Raw genomic sequence first — 23,843 nt, 5'->3', positions numbered from 1 at the left:
ATAGCTCAACTTTTTCTTTACACCAACCATTGAATTAATAATGTGTAAAATGGGAGGACGCCATGCAAAAGACAATAGATATACAAGAGGGACACATACTCTTCTCTCAAGGAAGTATGTGATAAAAGACACCAACTACCAGCTTAGCCTATTCCTTTTTCATTTTGAATATCTTAACCGAAAGTATAAGTTAATTTAACAACATGAGGGTATGTTAGGTGGATGTGTGACAATTGTGCAGACATAAACAGCCTAACACATGCCCAGAAAAACCGAATAGGCATGCATAAAATCCTTCCAAAAACCGGTCTTACTAACCTATTTGTAGTTGAGCTCAACTCTTGAGGGATCAATCTAATTTCTACTCTGTATTACAAAAATTTCTAATTTCATCGAGTTAATGTGCATGTTTCTGCATTCCCCTTCCAAACTTGTTGATCCATGTAATTGCATTAAATGTTGCAAACTAAACCAATCTTTGTGTAAATGAATTAAAATCCAAGCCATATGGACAAGTTGGGAAGATTACATGGGAATTCTTTTAGGACCCTGGGGACTCAAACAGAAACCATCTGGTTAATTGGTAGGGGCCGGCTGGGCAGGGTTTTAGCCCAACCCTAAGAATTGAGCTTAAGGCCCGAGCCCAAGGTCAAGCCCAAACTATCCAACCCGAGCCCATCCCACACTAATATTTGATGCACTCGCCACTCGGGTTGGGCTTGAGACTGACCTTGGCTCAGGTTAGTCAATCAGCCCACAAAAAATTGATATACATGTATGCATAAATGAAAATATGTATGGCTTATTAAAAAAATCATGCACAAATGCATGTATGCATGCAAATATGTGTCTATATATACATATATACATGTATATAATAGGTCCAGGCATGGGTTGGAATAAGGCGAGTCGGGCTCAACCTAGGTTCGCACTGCCCAAAGGCTAGGACCAACACATGTATAATTGGAAGAAGTATATATGATTCAGCCTTTAGGTTTTCATGAGAAGTGAGAGGAAGGTGTATTGTCTTAGAAAGTCTTCATATGGGCTGAAGTAGTCACCAAGGGCTTGGTTTGGTTGATTCAACAAAGCTGTTCAGAAGATGGGGTTTAAACAGTGCCAATCAAACCATACAATGTTTGCAAAGAGGGAAGACAAGAAACTTGTTCTCTTATTGTGTATGTGGATGATATATTGATATTGTTATCAAAGGTAAATGGGAGACAAAGATACAAAAGTTGAAACAATTCCTTGCTTCATAACCTGATGTTAAACATTTAGGTCCCCTTAAATATTTCTTAGGGAATGTAGTAGCTAGGTCCAACAAGGGCACCTTCATTTCCCAGTGGAAGTATATCCTAGATCTCTTACAAGATGCAGGTAAACTTCGGTGCAAACCCACCAACGCTCCTACTGAACCTAATCACAGGCTAGGAGATGGTGCAGGAAATACAATGGTGGATGTGAGACGGTTCCAAAGACTTGTTGGGTAGTTGTTGTACCTCTCTATGACTCCACCAAATATTTGCATATGCTTTGAGTGTTCTCAGTTAACATATGCATGCCCTGAAATCCTCTCTTTTTTGGATAGATAACAGGAATCATTTCATTAATATAAACAAGAATATACAGTGAATTACAACCGAGGTATGAGTACCCCTAAAAATTAGTTAAAATAATTGAGCCCAAGGCAATCACTCTCTAACCACCCCTTGCCCACAGGAATAGGTGAAACACTTGCTCCTTAAGATAGTTGAGCCCAAAATATTGCTCCCTTACAACCCCTTGCCTTGCTAGAGAATGTGTCAGCCCGTTAGCAGCCCTTGGAACCCACTGATACACCTCTTTAGATTCCACTTGATCTTCTTTACCAAATCTCGGTAAATCCAGGCAGCCTTCTTTTCATTTTTTAACCATCCCGTTAATAGCCATTGCCAACTTATGAGGATTCAAAATGACACTATCATTATGCACTACATCGTCCATTTTATACACTTTTCATGGAAGCTGAAATTTCATAAAACTTCATCTATAGATTTCCATTCTAGGCTATCACAAGCCTTTTCCATATCAATTTTGTAAGCCATGACTCCTCACCCGCTTTCTTTTTCCTCATAGAATTAAACATTTCATAGCTATTAATACATGATCTATAATTTGTCTGTTCAGGAGAAATAAGGGTGTGCCCCTTCATAAAAAATAAGGTGTACCAGTGCCTCAATCACAAGAATTTTTCATGAGGGGACACTTCTTATATAAAATAGAATCCAAAAAATGCCACAAATTTAACAAATGCCTTTCAGAACTAAAAACAATAGTAAAAAGGACTCACTTTTCTGATGCTCATGGCTATCTCTCCTATGTAATATGAACCACTTAAGTTTAAATTGCATTCTGGGCTTGCATTATCTGAGACAAAATAAAAGGAAATAAAAGAGAACATAAATATTCAAGCAAACCTATAACACATAATCAACTAAAATATTCAAGATAATGAGGATCTGAAAGGCATGGGAAGGAAAATTTATTAATTTGACATCAGAAACACCAACCATCCAATTCAATGTAACTCAAACCCAGAGTCAAGATACTGATTAAAATAGAGAAAACTCAAAATCAGAAAATAAATAAATGCATGAAAAGAGTGAAAAACCTGTATTACAAAAACAACGGTTACATGTTGTAGCAAAGGAAGGACAGAATATGAAAGGAAAAGTGCACAATGGATTGCCAGTTGACCTAAGTAGGGAATGCTATGTACTTTACTAGGCCAAATAAATTATGAAGCTCAATTTACCTGTTCAACCTGTTTCAGATTCTTTTTTTTTTCAAAAACAAAAGTAATTATAAACCACCAAAAAGCATAATGGAATTTTTCCCATCCTTAACAAATAATTCTATCAATGTAGAACAAGTTCGAATGAATTTGATGTGGCATAGGATGAAATGAGAAATCAACTGTTATCCCAGGTAAATCACCAAAGGTGTTTGGAAATTTTTTTTCAAATAAGTCTAATGATGTATCATAGCATATTAATTAAAAGTATGATAGATCAAAGGAGAGGTGGAAGGAGAAAAGCAGTTGATATGCTGGTAGAGGCGTATCGGTAGTTTTTTTTTAGTTTTTTTTTTCAAATCCGGTTCAGAGGGGCTGGTTTAAGGTCGGTCCATCCACCCCCTGAACCGATCAAAACCCTGATACACCCTCTGTAGGGGCATACCGAGAAGTCCCAAGATATTTTGAACCTTGCTTGCAGGAGGTTCAGGTGTTGTCTCAAAGATACTTCTTGTCATTCAAAGTTTGCTAATTTTTGTGGCTGGATGTGGACCTTGGAGATTATTTTGTATTGCAAGGACAGAGATACTACTCTTATAGTTTTCATTGCTTTCTTTTGGCTCTTTTGTAGTTTCCCTGTATATTGCAAGGACAGGGCTAGCCCTTGAGGATTTGGGTTTGGGGAGAGGAATGAAACAAGAGATACAATTTTAGACTTTGCAATGGTTTATGATAAGCAATAGTAAGGAAATATTTTGAAAACAACCTCAACGTATTCAAATTCAAGTGGAAACACAGTCAGAAATCCAATAGTAATTTCACAATCTCTGCTCTAATGGAACCACTAAACCTAATTAGACCCAACTATCCAGTTTCTGGGTCCAGAAGTGTGAAAAAGAGACATTTATCCAAAACCAATGCATCTAAATTATGTAAAAGGGCCACTGAACAATGCTGTCCCAGGTCTTGGTAGGTGTCAACTAGATATGGACCTAACCTTTAGGATTTCTGCACAAAGTGGCCACTCTCAGACTCAAACCTTGTCCTCTCCAAAACCATTGCATTTTGTTACATATGACCAGACACAGAATGCACTGGTTTGGTGGACACTGAAGTTCTTTCGCTTTTCCGACACCACTTTCTTTTCTTAAGAATACAAGTTTTGTGGAATCATTCCAGTCTCCAGATAAAGCAGGAGAAAAAAAGGAAGAATGGAATAGAAAGAAAGGAAAAGGAAAAAGGAGGACAAACTTACCTTCTAAATGATTTGTTGATGATAAGACAGCAATGCTCCCTTTGCGATCTGAGACAACAGCAGTATCCATATCCACAAGAGTGCAGTCAGCCACCAGTCTCTGTACTGGATCACAGTAAAGCTGCTCTAATTTCCTAAGATCCTGATACATGAGAAAGCACAATAGGCAAACCCCCACAAAGATGAAAAACAAAATTAAAATAGTTCTTCACTTCTAAATTAAAAGATAACTCACAGAGATAGAATATGCTCTACATATAACAGTTTATTGAAAAGGACAGCATACCTCTTGATAGGTATAGAAAAGGATGCCATCACGACAATCACCAACTGCAATCCTGTTAAATTGTGTAGTCAAGCATGTTATGGCAAAGCGCGTCCTCCCCAGAGCAAGCCTTCTCACCCGCTGAGGATTCTCATTCAGGAAACCATATACATACAACTAAAGAAAGAAAAGCCTCATCAGTTAATACCAAAGGAAACAAGTTAAATAAATCATATTCACCATGGCAAGCAATTGCCATATGTAGCAAATGGCAACTTAATTAACTTACAGTATTTCCAGCAGCAGCCAAGAAGTAACGCTCCAGATATGGACAAACAGAAAGTACCATCCCAGCTAATGGGGTCTGATATGCTAAGCGTAACTGCCATGCTTCAGTTTCTTCAAGTTTAACACCATCACAACTATTATCATCTGGGCTGCTGCAAAGACTACTACTTGATAGCTGCTCAGTGGCATACCCAACAATTTCACGAAAAGGTGAAGCTAGTTGAGAAGATGAGCCTGGCTTGGAACAAAATACTAATGAACTGCTATCTGAATTCTGAAAGTGCTCGAGACAGAGAACAAGTAGACGCCCTTTGGTACTGTTGCAAAAACACAAGACCAGGGATAGAAATGCTATTAATCATACATAAAATACCAAATAGCTGACAATTTGCATGAGGAAACCAACATAAATGAATAATCATTTATCATCATGGAGCATTATGCTAGATTCTTTTGGCTGTGAGTGGTTTTCCAGAGTTGAGCAGGCGAAAGAAGATGGTATGTGGCAGAGAACAAGTAGACACCCTTTAGTCCCTAAGGCATTTTTTTCTGCTGCTTATGGTGTATGGGGAGGCTGCGTTGAGGCAGCCATAGCCTTCTTGGGTTTTAGTTTCTCTATTTATTTAACCTTCTTTCGTACTGATTCATTTCAACCAAGCAGAGCTTTAATTATCAAGTTGCAACTAGACTGGATTTGTAGAAATAGTAAGGCAATGGAATAAGCTTTTGGAAGATGGTTAACCTTTCAGCTTCGCCACTGGGCATTATAGCTGGACCAGTAGACTGACTTGTTCCAACGACCAAGACCTGTTCATTTCCGACCTTCACCAACTGCATGGATTTTCCTATTTCTCCAGGTTCAAGCTTAAATGTTGAAAGCAATGAACCACTTAGAGGATCTACATAGCAAATATCAGATGAACTCAACTCAGAACTTAGATCAGTCCTCATCAAAAGCAATAATCTGCTTTCACTGTGATATAGAATTTTCCGTGGGGTGCCTCCAATGTAAAACTTCTGCACATTAAGCCTCTTACTGTGCACCATCTCCACCTACAGCACCAGTATGTTCAAGAAAGTATGAGCAATGCAAAAACTACTGGTACAATCAATTTAAAGGCAGAAATGACCATGATACAACCATTAAAAGGCAGTGCCAGTAATATAAACATAGTTCCTAATAAAACAGAGGAGGTTGGTAACAGATCAGAAATTTTTTTTTTTTTGATAATTGAAATAATTTTATTAATCAGCAATAGACAATAGTACAAAGTCCCCAAGGAAAGGCACGAGTTGCAACCTCTCCGGGCTAGTTAAATACGGATTTCCAAATTAATAACAACTTACATAGAAGCAAAAAAATGATCTTCCCTATAAACCCCCTGTTTGGCTAAAGCATCAGCCAAAGAATTAGCAGAACCACTAACCCATTTTACCTCAACTCTCATATTGTTGGTTAACCACTTTACTTTTTTGATAAGTTCTTTGTAGCCCCAAATGGTGGTATCCAAATTTCGGAGCCACCTTGTTACCACCTGAGAGTCCCCTTCAACTAGGAGATGCTCCACCCCAAGCTGGTTGGCGATCTGAATTCCTTGTACTGCAGCAAGGATTTCTGCCCGTGTGAAATCCCCCACTCCCACCAGTCCTGAGAATAGGGAAATTATGTTGATGTCCTTATTTCTCAGGATACCCCCTATACCTGAAGGCCCTGGGTTGCCTTGGCTGCTTCCATCAAAGTTCAGCTTGATGACACCTTCCAAAGGCAGAATCCATTCTGACAGAATTTTATCCTTCTTTGTTGAAGTGTTAGCTATTACTAGCCAATTCCTCCACAAGTCATCAAAGGAGAAGTCAGCAAAGATGTCCACAGTTTTCAAACAATGGATTGCTCTTGTTAGGATACAATCCTTCATTTCATCTAACCCTCTTTCCTTCTCTAAGAAAATTCTTGCATTCCTTTCCTCCCAAAGAGTCCACAAAGTGGCTGCCCTGACACATTTCCACATGACCTTACTTCTTCTAGTGTGCCAAACAAAGACAGATGGGTTGAATAACAAGCTTAAAACAGAAGGCATAGACCACCTACCTCCAAATAAACAAAGGCTCCACCTCCAAATAGCTGTAGCAAAGGAACAGGAGATCAGCAAATGGACACAGTCCTCATTCTCGGCCTTACACAAGGAACACCAATTTGGGGAAAGACAAAGTGAGGGCCTCTTTTTCTGTAAGTTTTCCAAAGTATTGATTTTCCCATAGAAGACTTCCCAGCAGAATACAGCAATTTTGGGGGGAACAGGTCGTGCCTAGACTTCTTTGACAGGGAATCCTTGGAAAAAGGGGTTAGAACTGAGGGATTTTAGAAAAGAAGAGCAAGTAAAAGTACCTTTTGGAAGAGGAGTCCAAACCCTTTGATAAGAAGAAGTGGGGTCCAAGCAAACAGATTCTAGTAAATGAATTAGCTCAATAACACAATTCGACTCACCATCCCTTAACCCTCTACGAGACCCAAAGTCCCAGTTTAAAGATAAGGGTTTTAACGAGCTCGGGAGAAAAGTTGCAATTGGCTCAAGTTTGTGAAGGGAAATGGAATAGAGTGGGGGGAAACAATCTTTGAGGGTTGAGCACCCACCCAAATATCCTCCCAAAACAAAATAGCATTACCAGAACAAGCATCATACCTGATGAATCTGAGGAAGCAAGGGAGAGTACCATGTATAGCCTTCCAAGGTATAGTAAGGGTAGCTCGACGAAATATCCCGGAATCCCAACCATTTCCTGCACAACCATGAATGCTTGTCACCACCTCATGCCATAATCTCTCTCTCTCTCTCTCGGGGCCATCTCCATAGCCACTTCCTTTGGTTTGTTAACTATCTCCCATCTGATCAAGTGATCCTTTTTCACCTCTCCTGGTTCCCATGGAAAGTCCCTCATTCTCTTCTCTAGTATCTTAGTCTCCCTTGGAGGAATCCTAAACACTGAAAGGAAGTAGGTTGGAAGGTTGGCAAGTGTAGCCTTAATTAAAGTCAGCCTACTCCCTATTGAAATGTAATTCTTTTTCCAAGCCGCCAAGCACTTGTCAAATTTCTCCACAATAAGGGCCCAGAAACTACTTTCTTTAGGGTTGGCTCCTAAGGGTAGCCTTAAGTAGTCAAAGGCCAAGAAGAAATATTGCAACCTAAGCATTCTGCAATGGATTCAATCTCCCTATTCTCCAAGTTTACTCTAGCCACACAACTTTTATCAAAATTTACCTTCAAGTTGGAGACCCTCTCAAAATAACTTATTAAAATCTTAAGGTTCTCCACTTTGCTCAACTCATTCCCTTCACAGAAAACAACAATATCATCAGCAAGCTGAAGGTGAGTTACTGGAATGCCTCTGTTCCCTATTCTCCATCCCTTTATTTGGCCCTCCTCATCTGCTTTGGAGATCATCCTACTAAAGACATCAGCAACAAGTGTAAAGAGGAAAGGGGAGAGTGGATCCCTTGTCTTAAGCCTCTATTGGCTGGAAAAAAGTCCTTAACCATCCCATTCACCAACATTGAATAACGACAGAAGTTTAAGCATCATCTTATCCAATTACACCATTTATCCCCAAATCCACGTCTTCTTGACATCTCCAGCAGGAAATTCCAATCCACTAAGTCATAGGCTTTCTCCAAGTCCAGCTTGCAAACAAATCCTTTCCTGCTCGATCTCCTTATCTCTTCCACACTCTCGTTAGCAATAAGAATATGATCTGTAATTTGTCTATCATGTATAAAGGCTCCTTGTGCTTGGCTAACGAGAGAGGGGCGAACTACTTTGATCCTCCTAGAGAGCACTTTTGCCAGAATCTTATAGACGCTTGTCACCAGTCTAATTGGTCGAAAATCTTTGGGGTGTCTGGTATCATTCTTTTTGGGAATTAAGGCTATAAAGGTGGCATTGATTCCAAGACTCACAAAATTTTTATCCTCAAATTCTCTAAACACTCCAATTAAGTCTTCTTTGACTATGTCCCAACAATCCTGAGAAAATGCCATTGTAAATCCATCAGGACCCGGTGCCTTAGCCCTATCCATAGAAAAAACAGCTTGTTTAATTTCCTCTTCCTCAATCATTCTTTCCAGCCATCCCTTATCTATTTGGTTCAAAGTTGGCCAATTCTCCTCCCCTACTATTAACCGATTCTCTAAGGGTCTTTGAAAGATGGATTTGAAGTGATCCACAATCCTACTGGCAATCTCCTCTTAAGAGGTTATCTCCACACCATCAACCTCAAGCTTTAGTATCAAAATTTTCCTCCTTCTCCCATTAGCCAAAGCATGAAAAAAAATTTCCTCCTCATTCCTCTGTCTTGCTCATCCATCATCCCTTGGGATTCTTTTGCATCTAGCTCCTCGATCTGAACCAATAATCTAGATTTTACCTCCTCCACTCTTCCAAATTGAACCTTATTCCATTCTTTTATTTTACCTCTCAACCTTTTTAATTTTTTGTGGAATCTAACCCCATCCCATTTCACTTCTCTCATCTCTTCACTCCACCATTCCTTAACCTTAGGCAAGAAGTCTGGGTGTATCAGCCACATATTTTCAAACCTGAATGGTCTAGGTCCATCACCAAGAGGTTCTTGTCCTACTTCTATAGGGTAGTGATCAGAGGTTATCCTAGATAGGGCCTTAGCCACCAAACCTCTCCAGTGGCTCTCCCAACCCTCATTAAATAGGAATATGTCAAGTTTTGAGCAGGTTGGGTGTTCTTGAAAGTTGGACCAAGTGTAGGTAGCATGTACTAAAGGAAGCTCCTGTAACTCACAAGAATTTATGAAATCATTGAACTTCCTCATACTAGTTGTAATGGCCTGCCTAGGATTATTTGACTCATTTGTGAATCTTATTGCATTAAAATCACCCCCCAAACACCAAGGGCCTTCCCACAAACCTTGAATTCCATGAAGCTCCTCCCATAACTCATTCCTCTCTCTGTGATTATTTGGATCATACACATTTTTTAGCACCCAAGTAAATCCATCTTCCACCATTCTGAATTTTAGGGATATAGTGAAGTTTCCTATTAGCTCCTCTACTAGTTCTCCAAAGTCCTCCCTCCATAAAGTTACTATTCCCCCCGAGGCTCCCCACGACGGAGCTGAGCACCAACTTACCCCTCTTATTTTCCAGATCTCCCTAACTCACCTTCTATCCAGTTCAACTAATTTTGTCTCTTGCAACATCACAACATCAGGTCTTTCTCTCCTAAGTAGCTCCTTAATTGATCTCCTTTTCCTGGCACTACCCAAACCCCTTACATTCCAGCTTATTATCTTCATTACCTCTCAAGAATTTAGCCCTCCAATATAGTGTTCCTTCATTTAGAACCCTGCTTTCTTTCCCCTCTACCACTGAACTCGATATCCCCTTCAATGTCCATTATTTGTCTCTCCACTTCAGACTTTTTGTTCTTTTTCCTACCCTTGTTTCCCACTGACTTCTTATTCTGCCCTTTATTTCCTAATTCCTGCCCCAATCTATTGGTTCTTGCCTCTGATTCAGGGTTTTTTGGAGCCACCTCTATCATTTCCTCCTTCTGTTTATATTCCTCCAGCAGGGCACAGATCTGCTCACAAATCCATTCTAACTCCTCTTGTTTCCTTTCTAACAGCCCAACTTCCTTCTCTGATCGGACTCCATCATTATCAATCACCACTTCCCTACTACCAGTTGGTTGGTCTGGTCGGGATTCCAGGACATCTGTTACAGGCAAAGAACTCAAGTTAGTATCTAAAACCAAATGGACAGGCTTACCTGTAATTAGCAAAGATGGTTGCAAGGGGACTGATTACTGGGTATCAATTCTTGGAGTCAGGGCTAGGCCTTTCCCCTTTTCCGGACTCAGTAGTGGAAGCAGACTAGGTACAACCAATACTTCCTCACCCTCTACAGTCAAAGAAACTTCACTTCTCTTTCCCTCTGCGTGACTCCTTAGGTAAGGCTCCAAGTTTGAATCTTGTCTCTCTGGCCTGATGTCTTGACTAGGCTGCACAACTGGAATGGGCTCTTTCAGTGTTCCCAACTCCACCTGTCTTTTGTATAGCATACCCAGTTTGGGAAAGATCTGTTCTCCGCTGCTAAGGCTCACTCTTCTTTGCATTTTGATATTACCAGAATCTTGCGAATCTGTTTCCTCCTCTAGGAATAATAATTCAGTGTTTAGGCTACCCTCTTCCAGTATATCTCTTGGCTTTTGGAGGTCGATACTTCCCAAGCTAACGGTTTCTTCCAAATCTGAATCGGAATCAGAAAGTTCTTCATCGTCTGTCAATCTTCCCGAATCATAGTCGAAAACCTCACTGCTTTTCGCACTCCTGGGGTTACAGCGATCATGTTCCTTATGCGGCATCTTCTTCGAGGGTCTCCACTGTAACGAGCTGGAGACCTTCACTGAACTATTCGAACGAGAGAAAGGGCTTGAGGAGGACGATGGTAGAGGGAATTTACCGTCTACCTTAGGAACCAACCTTGTCACGTGCTCCTTTAAGTTGTCACGCGCCCCCCTCATTCTTGAGTCTTTTAAGCATAGCCCACTTAACTTTTCAGGCCTACTAGGCCCAAAATTACAAAGAGATGCGCCTGCTGGTTGGACTCCCGTGCATATTCCTGAGGCTACTAATACCTCTGCCCTTCCTTCATTTGAGTCATTCAAAATATTTTGTTTGGCGCCACATGCAGCTACCTGAGCAAAGGTTCCCTTGGTTGTCAGCACTCTACCTTGTTTCACACGTCTCCTAATAGTCCCCTAACCCAAATCTTTTGGACTGCCTAAAGGTAGAGTTTCCATTTCAGTGAAACTTCCCTGTCTCTTTTTTCCAACCAACTTCAAGCTGCCACGTAACTCCAATTCCTCCACCTTTTCGTCTTCCTCCTTCCTTGCCTCCCTCCAAAGGTTACCTTCAATGGAGGACACTAACCAAACTGGTAAGAACAGTTCATCCACAATTACAGTCACCTTCCTTGGTATATCTTCTGGTTTTACTCCACCCAGTAGAATGGCTGCACTTCGCAGATCTCCCCAGAAGACACCATCAAGGCGAGCTCCACACAGCAAAGCAATTGAGCTTGCAGTTTCTTGATTCCAGAGATGGAATGGCAACCCAGCCACTAGGACAGTAACATAATCTTCCATTAAGAACACTTTCGAGTTTGAACAAAAAGACCATTTATAGACTGAAAAGGTCCCCAGAACATCTTGGATACAACATGCTCTAACATTTACCTGGTTTTCGAGAGGGTCCAGTACTGCCTTAGCAGAATCAAACGGAGTTAAGATGAAGGTGCTTCTTAGCTCCAGTTTGAGCTTCAGTAGTTCTGCAACTTTCCACCAATCCTCCAGCTTCAACCACTAGTGTTCTTTCCCATTTTCCTGCTGTTCCATCTGCTATCCAAGAAGGATCCCTCCTACTGTTTGCCATGGTTAAAAATTTCTTTTCCGGCACCTCTTCCTTATACATGATCTGTCTTCTAGTTTCTGGTCTTAGTTCCCTTTCATCAATTTCCGATAGTTCTTTTTTTTTCAATTCCCTTCTATTTAGGAATTTTGTTAGTATTCCAGCTATCTTTATCCATCCTTTTCCATTCTTCCCTTGAGGGAAGCAAACCATCTGCTTCCTTCCTTTAGAAAAATATTCAGTGAGAGATAAGAATGCACCCTTTGCATTCCCCTTGTTCTCCATCACATACCTCCTACCTGACTCTGAGAACTTTTCTTTCCATTTTGTCTGTTTCCCTTTAGTTGCTGCATCAAAGACATATTCCTTCATCCAGACAATCATGTCTGAGCTTTCCATAAGAACCGTAGCCCTCTTCCGTTCTCTTATTTTCAGTCCATTCTTCCTTTGATCCGTATTTCTTCAAAGAGAAACTCTTTGGCCTCTACCCTCAAAGCTGACCTCCATTTTGCTTTCTCCACAAAGCCTCCTTCCACTAAGCCTCTATCCATCCTCCTTTGGCTTCCCTAATCTTCAGACTTCACAACTGTACGCTGGAGGAGAGCCTGGAGACCCAGATCAGAAAATTTTATTAAACACGCAAAAAGGAGAAAGTAAAAGAAATGATTTCCAAATTGGGATAAAACAACTCCCCCTCCTAAAGAAAATATAACTAAATGACTAGCTCACCTCAATACAAAATAAAACTCCCCTCCCAAAAGAAAATGGTGTATCTCAGAATAGCAGGCCCTCTAGCAGCCTGATTTCCTCCAGCTAGAGAATCTGACAAGAAATTTGCAGGGAGATGCCAAACAGAGGCTAAATATCTGCCTTACCTAATGCAATTGGGAAGTGCAAAAATGTAGAAACTTTTCATTAATGTTTTCAGGAAGGAGAAGCCAGACTTAGTGTTGATTCAAGAGACCAAATTATCAGCAATAGATAGAAAATGGGTGAGGAGCATTTGGGGAATTAGGAGTCTCAGTTGGTCCTATGCTCCCTCCTGGGGAGCCTCAGCAGGAATTCTCACTATTTGGAAAAATGAGGAACTGGAGTGTGTAGAGGAGTTGATCGGACAGTTCACAGTCTCTTTGAAATTTTGAAGAACCTCAGATGGAAAAGAGTGAGCCCTGACAAGTGTGCATGGTCCCAACTCTTATAGAGACAGGCCTCTATTCTGGGAAGAGTTATTTGCTATCAGGGGTCTATGGGAAGGCCCCAGGTGCATAGGGGGAGATTTCAACGTTATCAGATTCTTGGGGGCAATGTTTTAAAATGGGGAGGTGTGATGCGAGGCGTTCCACTACCTAGAGGCATGAAGCGTAGTTCATAACATAAGAGGCGTAAGCCTTCCTTAAGAGGAGGGGGGATAAGGAGGAAGAAGAGGAAAAAAAATCTCTTTTTTTCTTTATTTTTAATAAAAATCTTCCCTTCCCTTTCCTTTTCTTTTCTTTCTTTTTCACTTTTTTTTTCTTGTCTTTCATTTTCTTCCCCATCCCTTTCTTTTCCTTTCCTTTCCTTTCCTTTTTTTTTCTATTTTTGTTTCTTTTTTTCTTTTTTTCTGTCTTTTTACATGAGGTGCATGAGGCATACGCCTCTAGCACGCCTCATGAAAAAAGTGTACAAGGCATATGCCTCAAAGGTGTCAGCGTCTTTGGCATACGCCTCAGGGCGCTTTGGGGGTACCTCCAGCTCCAGGCATACGCCTCCCACACCTTTTAAAACACTGCTCGGGGGAAACAAATAACCCTAACCAAGGGATCACTACTAGTATGAGAAAATTTAATGCTTTACTGGACACCCTTGAGCTAAAAGAGCTTCCCCAAGCAGACTTTACATGGTCAAATTTCCAGTCCCCTCCCCCTACTTGTACCAAGTTGGATAGCTCCTCTTCTCTATTGACTGGGAGAAAATGTGGGGTACCCTTGGTCTCCAAAGCCATGCCTAGAGTGACTTCGGATCATCGTTCCATTAACCTTGAGAAGGAACGTTTTCAAGGAGGCCCATCACCTTTCAGATTTGAAAATATGTGGTTTGAAGATCCCTCTTTTAAGGAAAGATTTAAGTTTTGGGGGGAAGAACTTGGATTGTTAGGAAGTGAGAAATTAGTTCGGTAAAAAGCTTAAGAGGCTAAAGGAGAGAATTAAAGCTTGGAACAAAAAATCCTTTGGAAGATTAGAGGAAACCAAGGAGAACATAACTTTGAGGATTGAAGAGTTGGACAAAAACGAGTTTCAAAGAATTCTATAAGGAAGGACGGAAAGATGGAAACTAAAGCAATCACTAGAAGAGTTATTAAGGAAAAGGAAATAAGAGATTTGTTGGAGGCAAAATTCTAGGTGCAATGGTTGTTAGAAGGGGATGGGAATAGAAAGTTTTTTTTTCCCACTCTATGGCAAATGGGAGAAGAAAGAAACATGCCATTCATAGTGTGGAGGTGGAGGGTCAGGAGATAACAAGGAATGTGAATCATTTTAAAGCCCTTTTTGCAGGCCCAGCTAGGGGAAGTAAGAGGCTACGAGATTTGGATCGGAATAGAGTGACAATGGCCCAAGCATAATTTTTGGAAAGGAGATTTTCATTGGAATAGATTAAGGAAGCAATTTTCTCGATGGAGAGATCAGAAGTCCCAGGATCAAATGGTTTTTCAATGGCCTTCTACCAAGAATGTGGGATTTTTTTAAAACAGACCTCGTGGAAGTCTTTAATGATTTTTTTCCACAAAGGGGAGGTCCCCCCTAGGGTAAATGCCACTTTTATTGCCTTGATCCCAAAAAATAATTGGGCAAAAACACCAAAAGACTATAGACCAATAAGACTAAGTGGGAGTCTTTATAAAATCTCAAAGGTCATGTCTGTGAGGTTGAAGATGATCCTTCCCTCGGTGATCTCTCCTTTCCAAGGGGCTTTTGTGGAAGGAAGACAGATTGTGGATCAAATTCTGGTGGCTAATGAATGTGTGGTAGAAAAAGAGGAAAAGTAGAGAGAAAAGTCTAGTTTGCAAGGTGGATTTAGAGAAATCCCATGACCTAGTAGTTTGGCAAGTGTTGTTGGAAGCCTTAGAGAAATCCGGGTTTGGGCCAAAGTGGAGGAAGTGGATCAAGGGATGTGTTAGCTCAATTCATTACTCAATTCTTATTAATGGAGTGGCAAAAGACTTCTTCCCAACCAAACGTGGTTTAAGACAAGGAGATCCACTGTCCCCATTTCTTTTCACTATACTGGCAGAGGTTGTAAGTAGACTGGTGATAAAAGCATATCTACAGGGTTTGATTAGGGGGTGGAGAATTGGAAACGGTGAAAAAGCTGAAATTGTTGATTGATGAATTTGTGGGACTAATATGCATGAAAATAAACTAGGCAAAAGTGGGATTTCATGAACCAACATGGAAGATAGGGAAATGCAGAATTTTGCTGAGATTCTAGGTTGCGAGATTAGAGATTGGCCAAAAGTGTACCCAAGCTTGTTGTTGGGAGGAAATCCTAGAAGCGATGAGTTTTGGAAACCAGTGGCGGAAAGGTTCGCAAGGAAATTAGCCTTGTGAAAGAGGAATTACATTTCGTTGGGGGAAGTATTACTCTAAGAAGAGCTACACTAGCAAACCTTCCTATTTATTTCCTTTCCACCTTCTGATGTCCCAACTAGGATTGCAGGGCAGTTAGAGAAGTATACGAAGGACTTTCTTTGGAAGCCAGAAGAGGAAAAAAAAAGATCACTTGGTAAAGTGGGAACAAGTTAGGAAACCTAAGGAAGAAGGGGGTTTAAGTTTAGGGAATATCATCCTAAAAAACACAACTTTTCTAGGTAAATGGTTGTGGACATTCCCATTTGAACGAGAGAGGTTGTGGCACAAGGTTATAGTATGCATTCATGGGCTGGATGGTAATGGCTAGGATGCTAAACTTCCTCCCCACTCCTCCTCTTTGTCTCCGTGGAAATCAATTCATGAAGTCTACCCAATCTTTCTTAAATATATCAGATATGACGTGGAAGGGGTGACAAAATTCGCTTCTGGGAGGACCTTTGGTTGGGGCCTTAAAGACCAATTCCCTTAACTCTTTTCCCTTTCTCAACTCAAAGGAGAGACCCCCTCCAGGTTGGGAACACCCTCTCCAACTGGTCTAAACTGGAATTTGGGGATCATAAGGGGTTTAAGGGAAAATGAATGTCCGTCCTTGATCCTCCTACTTGAAACCTTAAAGCAGGCATCTTTGGCTGCAGGTGGGTCCCACCTCAAGATGTGGAAGGTCTCTTCAACCCCAACTTTGTGAAGCAACCAAAGAAAAGGGGGAATATGCTTTGGAAAGCTACTAAGCCAGCAATCTACCAGGTAGTATGTGAAGAGAGAAATAGCAGAATCTTCTTGGAAAAGTGCCGAAGTTTGGAAGAGGTGATAGACAGTATAAAATCAAAGGTAGTGTTCTGGGTGAAGACTTTGGACATGTTCAAGACCGCAATAACAGATTTTTTTCGAGCCTAGACAGAAATAGCAGTCATCAACTTTAGCCAACTTGCCTTTATACTTCTTGTCGGTCTTTAAAATTCCTAAAAGGGAGGCAAAGAGGTTGGAGAACTGCTGAGGGATTTCTTATGGGAACCTGGAGAAGAGAAAAAAGATCACTTGGTTAGGTGGGAGGTGGTGAGTCGGAGCAAAGAAGAAGGAGGCCTAGGCTTAGGGAATGTGGTGAGTAAGAATGAGGCTCTTTTAGGTAAGTGGCTTTGGAGGTGGCCCATGGAGAGGGAGAGGTTGTGGCATGAAGTAGTGAAAAATATCCATGGTTGTTCTGAATCAGGTTGGGATGCGGGGGTATCCCGAAGGGCTTTGCTCACAACACCTTGGAAGGATATCTCTGGCATTCTCCCTAAATTCCTCAGTTTTGTAAAGTACGATGCTTGTTCTGGAAACTCCATTCTTTTTTGGGAAGATACTTGGGGGAGCACTCAACCCCTAAAAAATGGTTTCCCTTCTCTCTATTCCATCTCCCACTTTAAAGAGAAACCCATTTCATGGTTCCTTTCCCCCTCGGTTTGCCCTTTGGCTTTAAACTAGGATTTTGGGTTTCGAAGAGGATTAAGGGATGAAGAATTTCTTTGTGTTTCAGAGCTGTTGTTGCTTCTAGATTTGGTGTGTTTGGACCCCCCCCCCAACCCAGATAAAAGAGTTTGGTCCCTAACCCCGGTTGGCTCCTTCACTTGTGCATCTTTCTTTAAAGCCCTTTGCTCCAACCCCTCCTCTCAGGTCTTCCCTGTTAAAGAGGTTTGGTCAAGACAAATACCCCCCAAAATAGCAGTGTTCTGTTAGGAGGCCTATTATGGTAAGATCAATATTGTGGAGAACTTGCAAAAGAAGAAACCGTTTATGTGTTTGTCCCTAAATTGGTGTTTTCTGTGTAAAGTGAAGGGTGAGGACTGTAACCATATGCTGATATCGTGCTCCTTTGCTCCCAATATTTGGAACTGGGTTTTTTCCTTATATGGGTGCAGGTGGAACTTGCCCTCTGAAGTAAAGCTACTGTTCACTCTGGCTGCTTTTGGGAGATTGACAAAAAGAGGGAAGCTAATGTGGAAATGTATCAGAGCTGCTACCTTGCAGACTTTATGGGAGGAAAGAAATGCTAGAATATTTCAAGAATAGGAAAGAAGTCTTGCTGAAATCAAGGAATGCATATTGACAAGGACTATCTCATGGTTAAAATCTTCACATTTGTTGGCAGATTACTCCTTTGATGACTTAAGGAGAAACTGGGCTGCAATGGCTTCTACAGTCTCTGCCAAGAACAATTCACAAATTGAATGGAAACCCCCCCCCCCGGTGGAGTGGTAAAATTGAACTTTGATGGCAGCTGCCAAGATAACCCAGGCCATCCGGAATTGGTGGGATTCTGAGAGACAAAGACAGGAATATGTTGTCTCTATTTTCAGGACCAGTGGGTGAAGGTGATTCTGTAAAGGCAGAGCTACTAGCAGTGGTACAAGGTATACAGATGGCTAGTCAAATTGGAGTGAACAATCTGTTAGTAGAAGGGGATTCCAACGTAGTAGTAGGCTGGCTGAATAGCCCAGAAACAGCTTGTTGGGGCTACAGAGATCTGTTAAAGAAAGCTATATGGATGACAAGAAATATGACTGTCAGGTTTCAGTGGGTCAGAAGATCAGCAAATGCAATGGCTGGTTCTCTGGCCAAGCAAGGGGTGTCAAGGGGAGATCTGTTTTGGGCTTCTTTGTAATTGTGTTACAGGCTTGGGCATGTTTAGTGTATATCGTTCAGTCCTAGGGAGAGGTAACATCTCGTGCCTCCTCCTAGGCTGATTGTATTTTCGTTAATTGAATTAATAAAACCACTCATTTATCAAAAAAAATAGCAGTCATCAAGAACAAAGGACAGAATAAGGTGGACAGGAAACCCCCCAGAAGGCAACAAAGTAACATTAAATTGTGATGGAAGCTCTCTTGGAAACCTGGCCGGAATTGGGGGGTATCAGAAATTTAGTTGTCCAATTGGGGTGATCTTTATATTGATTTGGGGTAACTTCTTCCAACAACCAAAGAAGAGGGAGGGATAGGGTGAGGTGGAGAGCAACAAAAGCAGCTATCCTATAGTCGGTTTGGGAGGAGAGAAATAATAGGATTTTCCAAGGGCAAGAAAAATCCAAGGAACCACTTGTTGAGGGCATTGAGATTATAGATTGGCTGAAAGATTTGCAACTTTTCAAGGACTTTCCTTTTGTTGACTTAATTAGAGGGTGGAGTGCTATAGCTGTTTCCTCTTCCTCATCTCCTATAGCTCAGGTAGGTAACCTAGGTCCTTCAGGAATTGGGGGTGTCTTCAGAGATGAGGAAGGAAGAAGTAAATGCCTTAGTCCAAGTTCTCAAACTGGCAAAATAATGGGGAATGCAACGATTAGAAGTGAAAGGAGATTCCAAGCAGGTAACAGGTTGGATGTGATGAGGGCAGATTTGGCCCTCCAATGGAATTATGACACCTGGCACCTCATGACAGCCAAGGAGCTCGGCAGCTCACCAAGGAGCTCGCCACCAAGGAGCTAAGCAACTCTCCGAGGAGCTCGCCACCAAGGAGCTCGGCAGCTCTCCATGGAGCTAGGCAGCTCTCCAAGGAGCTCGCCAAGGAGCTCGACAGCTCTCCAAGGAGCTCGCCAAGGAGCTCGACAGCTCTCCAAGGAGCTCGCCAAGGAGCTAGGCAGGTCTCCAAGGAGCTCGCCACCAGGTAGCCTGGAGCTCATCACCAAGGAGCTCGCCACCAGGCAGCCCGGAGCTCATCACCAAGGAGCTCGCCACCAGGCAGCTCGGAGCTCATCACCAAGGAGCTCGTCTAGGGCCTCACGAGAAGCATTATGTCTGACAGTCGTACCAGAAGACTGTACTCATGCCTCTCACCTGACGGCACCGTACCTGTCAGCTCTGGTGGTTGCTTACTGCCTGACGGTACACTGCAACGGTTACCTGTGCCCACCAGCTCAGCCCTGGCAAATAACGGCTGCGGCAGAGAATCAGAGGCGGTTACATGTCAGATCACCAGTATATAAAGACCTCAACCCCCTCCCAGGGAAAGGGGGGATGAAAATGGAGGTAACCCCTGCTCTCTAGCTCTCTCATTTCTCTTCAAGCTCTCTATTATCAAAGTGCTAACTTAGCCATCGGAGTGGCCTCGCCGGGTAAACACCCCCGGGTCCTCTGATTAAGTCTCGCAGGTCCCTCAGTTCCTGCCGTCCACAAAGATGAGCAAATCATCTCTCGCAGGGAGGATGGGACCTTCAGCTCCCGTCGTCCGCAAAGAGGAGCAGATCATCTCATGTAGAGAAGGCAGTCAGGTTGCACTACACCAAGGAGCTCGTCACCAAGTAGCTCACCACCAAGGAGCTCGTCACCAAGTAGCCCACCACCAGGGAGCTCGTCACCAAGTAGCCCACCACCAGGGAGCTCGTCACCAAGTAGCTCACCACTAGGGAGCTCGTCACCAAGTAGCTCACCACCAGGGAGCTCGCCACCAAGTAGCTCACCACCAGGCAGTTCGTCACCAGGGAGCTCCATCATCCTCTGAGTCACAAGCCACCTGGGAGCAGGTCAAATGACAAAGTACTTAGCCAAAAATTGATACATCACGAAAAAAAAATTGGTACGTGACCAGAAACGGTTACATCAGGATGCAAGCGAGAAGCTTGGGAACATGATCTTTCAGACAACTACTAAGAAAATTATGAGTTTAGATGGGCAAGAAGATCAACGAATTGAATGGTTGACGCTTTAGCTAAGGAAGGAGTCAATAGGGAGGCTTTGTTTTGGGCTTGTTTGTAAGACCGATAATGTTTATGGGCTCTCCATCCATCCTTTGGGTGGTGACAGTTGTACTCTTTATTTTATTTCATCAATGAAAGTTATTGTTTCCTATCAAAAAAAACTGACCCAGAAATTGTTTTGCTTTTTCCTCTAGATGGCATGTCAATGGCTCAACCATCTGGGTCAAACAGGTTAACTTGTGATGTCATAAATTATAAATAATAAAAATATTACAATATAGAAAAAAGATAAATGCAGCAAAAATTTGACGAGTGCAGAAAAAGTGGACATGTCTACAATGTAATATATTCAGCATATTAAATAAAAATAAAGTGTAAAGAAAAGAATAATTGTAATTACCATTAAAAATAGCTAAGAATAAAGAGAAAACGCAGAAAAAATAAAGGGCTTACATTGGATATTAAGCTTTTAGGATGTAGATAAAAGCTCCCCAAAGACAAATGGTATTTTATGGTTTAAAAAAAAGGTAGTTTAATGTCAACAACTCAGTTACCCCCTGACAAGGCCAAACAGTTCAACAGATTGACTGGACAGGTTACTGGGTTGTTTACTAGGTCAATGATTTTTAGCAAGTAGGTTAGAGGCTAAACGGACCTGGATTAACAGCCAAATGACGGGTTGACTAGTCCAAGTCCAACTGGTCAAGTCAATGACAGGTTGAAGTTGAAAACCTTGGTTGCAGGCTTACAGTTATATTGTTATAGCCAGTATGATTCACTTTCTAATTATATCGTGATCAGTAACAATCCATTTATTAATCTTTTAATAAAGAATGGAAATTACATATAGCGTGCCAAGCACCCCTTATGGGACTGGGAGATGCTACCTTCCTTATTGCACTGGAATTCCTTTCTAGTTACAACTTTCTCCTTGGTAAATCACCACCCAATTATATTGGTTACTGTTTACTCCTTGTCCCGCCAATGCATCAGCCATGCTGTTGGCAGATTGCTTGTCCATACAAAAGGTTAACCCTAGTTCCCCTATCACTCTTTTTTACCTCTCTTATTGTTATGAAACCAAGGACCTGTACTATTTTGCTTGAGCCATTGTCTAATTATTCTTGTGATGTAATTGTTCTATGTGGTTCAAAAAGTAAGTATTGTTTACAACAAAAACTGGTATTGCAGAAGAAAGGAGCATGAGAACCAGAAATATTAAAATTGTAAGTAGAATGCTTACCAGATGCAGGCTGTTCTCTGCAACAAATAAAATTCCTTTAGGACATTCAACAGAACATACAGGTGTAACGTGAGTTGCAGGTTGAAATGAGATTGATGTATATGAAAGGCTGTGCCTTGCAGTTTGCAATAACCAAGGCCTATCACTAAGTGTAATTATATCTGCATCAAGAGAATCACTCAAAGGAACCAGGAAAACAGGAGTTACACCAATGCGACGAATAGCAATTAACTCCAGATGAACAGGAACATTCTCCTCCACTTTTTCAGACATACCACCAGCACAACATTGAGGCCCAACAGAAATTGAAGGTTGCATATTTGATATAGAAGCAGTCACGTTCTCAAAGCAGGAACTAACAAAAGGGTTTTGGCTAGGCAAGTCTGAAGGAAATACTGTGGAGATTGAAGGCCACTCGAACCGGAGCAGCATTCCATTCCTTAATCCTGAAACAATGTACAGTCGATCAACTAAAACAAGCCTAACATCTTGAGGGATACAACCACTGATAGCAGTTCCCAGAGTATTCATCAATGAAATTACCCCTGTAGCAAGAATTATTAGGCCTTTATCATGGACAAATGAGAGAACTTCCACTGATGGTTTATGGGTACCTATTACAAATGTGTAACCAATCTCGACCCCAACTGGTAGGCCAGTTCCATAAATGTTACCTACTGAAGTATTGCGTAAAGCTGATGATTCATAAGCAAAATTTTTTTGTGGGATGGATATGCAAGATAACTCATTCTGCAGCCTTACATGTTGCATCTCATATATCTCATAATGATACGAAGAAAATGATCTAACCCCAAGAACAAATAAAAAGCAAGGACTAGAGGTAGCCACAACTATCAGCTGATGCCCAACTGCCCCCAAACTTATACTCACATTCTCAGGGGACCAAGATGTACAAATTGGTGCAGATAAAGGAATGCCATCTGGATGAGCAGCTGTTGTGGGCAAACAAAGTCTCACTGCATTTCTATGGATCTGGATCAGCAAACCATCACCCACCAGGCCACATGCCAATGTACAGGCATCAGGCTGGAAACCAACTGCATCAGTCACATCAGTAAAGCTCAAACCAACAGACAGTACCCTGGTTTCTTCAACAAATGATAACACAAGAAAATAATGGTAAGAATCATTTACTTTCATTCTCATTGTCCATATACCAGTTATGCCCTGATAAATAGGAGCAGTGCTCAGAAGCTTTTCTACACTAATACCACTTCGAATAACCCTTAATGATCCCTCTGGAGCCTTACCACAACAAGCAAAAATCTGATCCTGTTTCTCATCATGGTAATCCACAAAAGCCATGTCTAAGATTGGTGCAATGTTTTGAATGGGACTACTATAAAGTAGCTTTCCATTTTCCAATTTGAGGACCATTCCATCCCCCATCTCCACAAGTGCAGCAACAAATCCACCCTTAACCCATAAGAGTGCCTTGCAAGGTGGACCTTTGTAAAGACAATCTGATAAATTAACCCTAATACCATCAGATTCAGAAGAAATATCAACCATAAATAGTTCTCCTGTATTCAAACAAAAAATCATCCTTGAATTTATGTTTCCTGGTTCCCAACTCCATGAGTTCACCCATTTGGGGTTAGAATTTATTTTGTCGGTTTCATTATCTATACTCATAGGGTCATCTCCTTTAATCATTTCTATTCGTGAATCTCTCAGCTCTAGTAAAGCACAGGCAGCAACATTAAAAATACCTTCATCGTCAACATCAAGTCCTCTGCATGGTTCTTCAACAGAATTTCGCTCCTCCGTTGAAGTAGGTAGAAGACTTAAAGTTGTTCTATAAACACAGCATGGATTGACAGGATTCCTAAAATCCATTAAAAGAGCATCACCATCCCGGAATAGAAATGCAAAGCCATTAGCATGAGGAACTTCAACAATGTCAAATGCTGTCGGCCCAGCTTCAGTATACTGACAAATAACATGAATAGTGTGTTCCTTGGTATTCCATCCCAATAACAAGAGCTCATTTAGGATTGATCCCTTCCTGCAGTATGAGAATACACTTCTTTCAAGCAGAGGAATAACTCCATAAAGTAGGTACGCATATTTTTTTTTAATCAGTAGAATAGTAGGTAAGCAGTTGTATTAATCTATAAGAATAGACAGGAAGAAAAGGATAACATCTTTGCCTTCAACACTTTTGAACATTGAAAAAATGAATTAACATTCTGAAAACATAATGTTGCCAACCAGCTGGTTGGTAAGGTCTCCTTCTGGTCGTAGCGGAGACTCGGGATGC

General features: G+C 41.5%; 1 protein-coding gene across 4 annotated transcripts in view; it reads right to left on the bottom strand.

Moving 5' to 3' along the window:
- LOC148844565 (Cleavage and polyadenylation specificity factor (CPSF) A subunit protein) overlaps positions 1–23,843 on the bottom strand; it is a 59,149-nt gene that overhangs the window by 4,581 nt on the left and 30,725 nt on the right. For all 4 annotated transcript variants that reach the window (XM_088953065.1, XM_088953063.1, XM_088953064.1 and 1 more), the window contains 6 exons: positions 21,560–23,588; positions 5,327–5,637; positions 4,586–4,901; positions 4,318–4,473; positions 4,032–4,173; positions 2,333–2,409 (listed from right to left, as the gene is read on the bottom strand). In XM_088953065.1, coding sequence (XP_088809191.1) covers positions 2,333–2,409; positions 4,032–4,173; positions 4,318–4,473; positions 4,586–4,901; positions 5,327–5,637; positions 21,560–23,588 — 3,031 coding nt within the window. The remainder of the gene's footprint in view (positions 1–2,332; positions 2,410–4,031; positions 4,174–4,317; positions 4,474–4,585; positions 4,902–5,326; positions 5,638–21,559; positions 23,589–23,843) is intronic.

The sequence above is a fragment of the Nelumbo lutea genome, chromosome 7 (assembly GCF_056320005.1).
Source record: "Nelumbo lutea isolate HS-2025 chromosome 7, American lotus-T2T, whole genome shotgun sequence".
Lineage (NCBI taxonomy): Eukaryota > Viridiplantae > Streptophyta > Magnoliopsida > Proteales > Nelumbonaceae > Nelumbo > Nelumbo lutea.
Note: the sequence above shows the minus strand (reverse complement) of the source record. Positions and strands in the feature narration are given on the sequence as shown.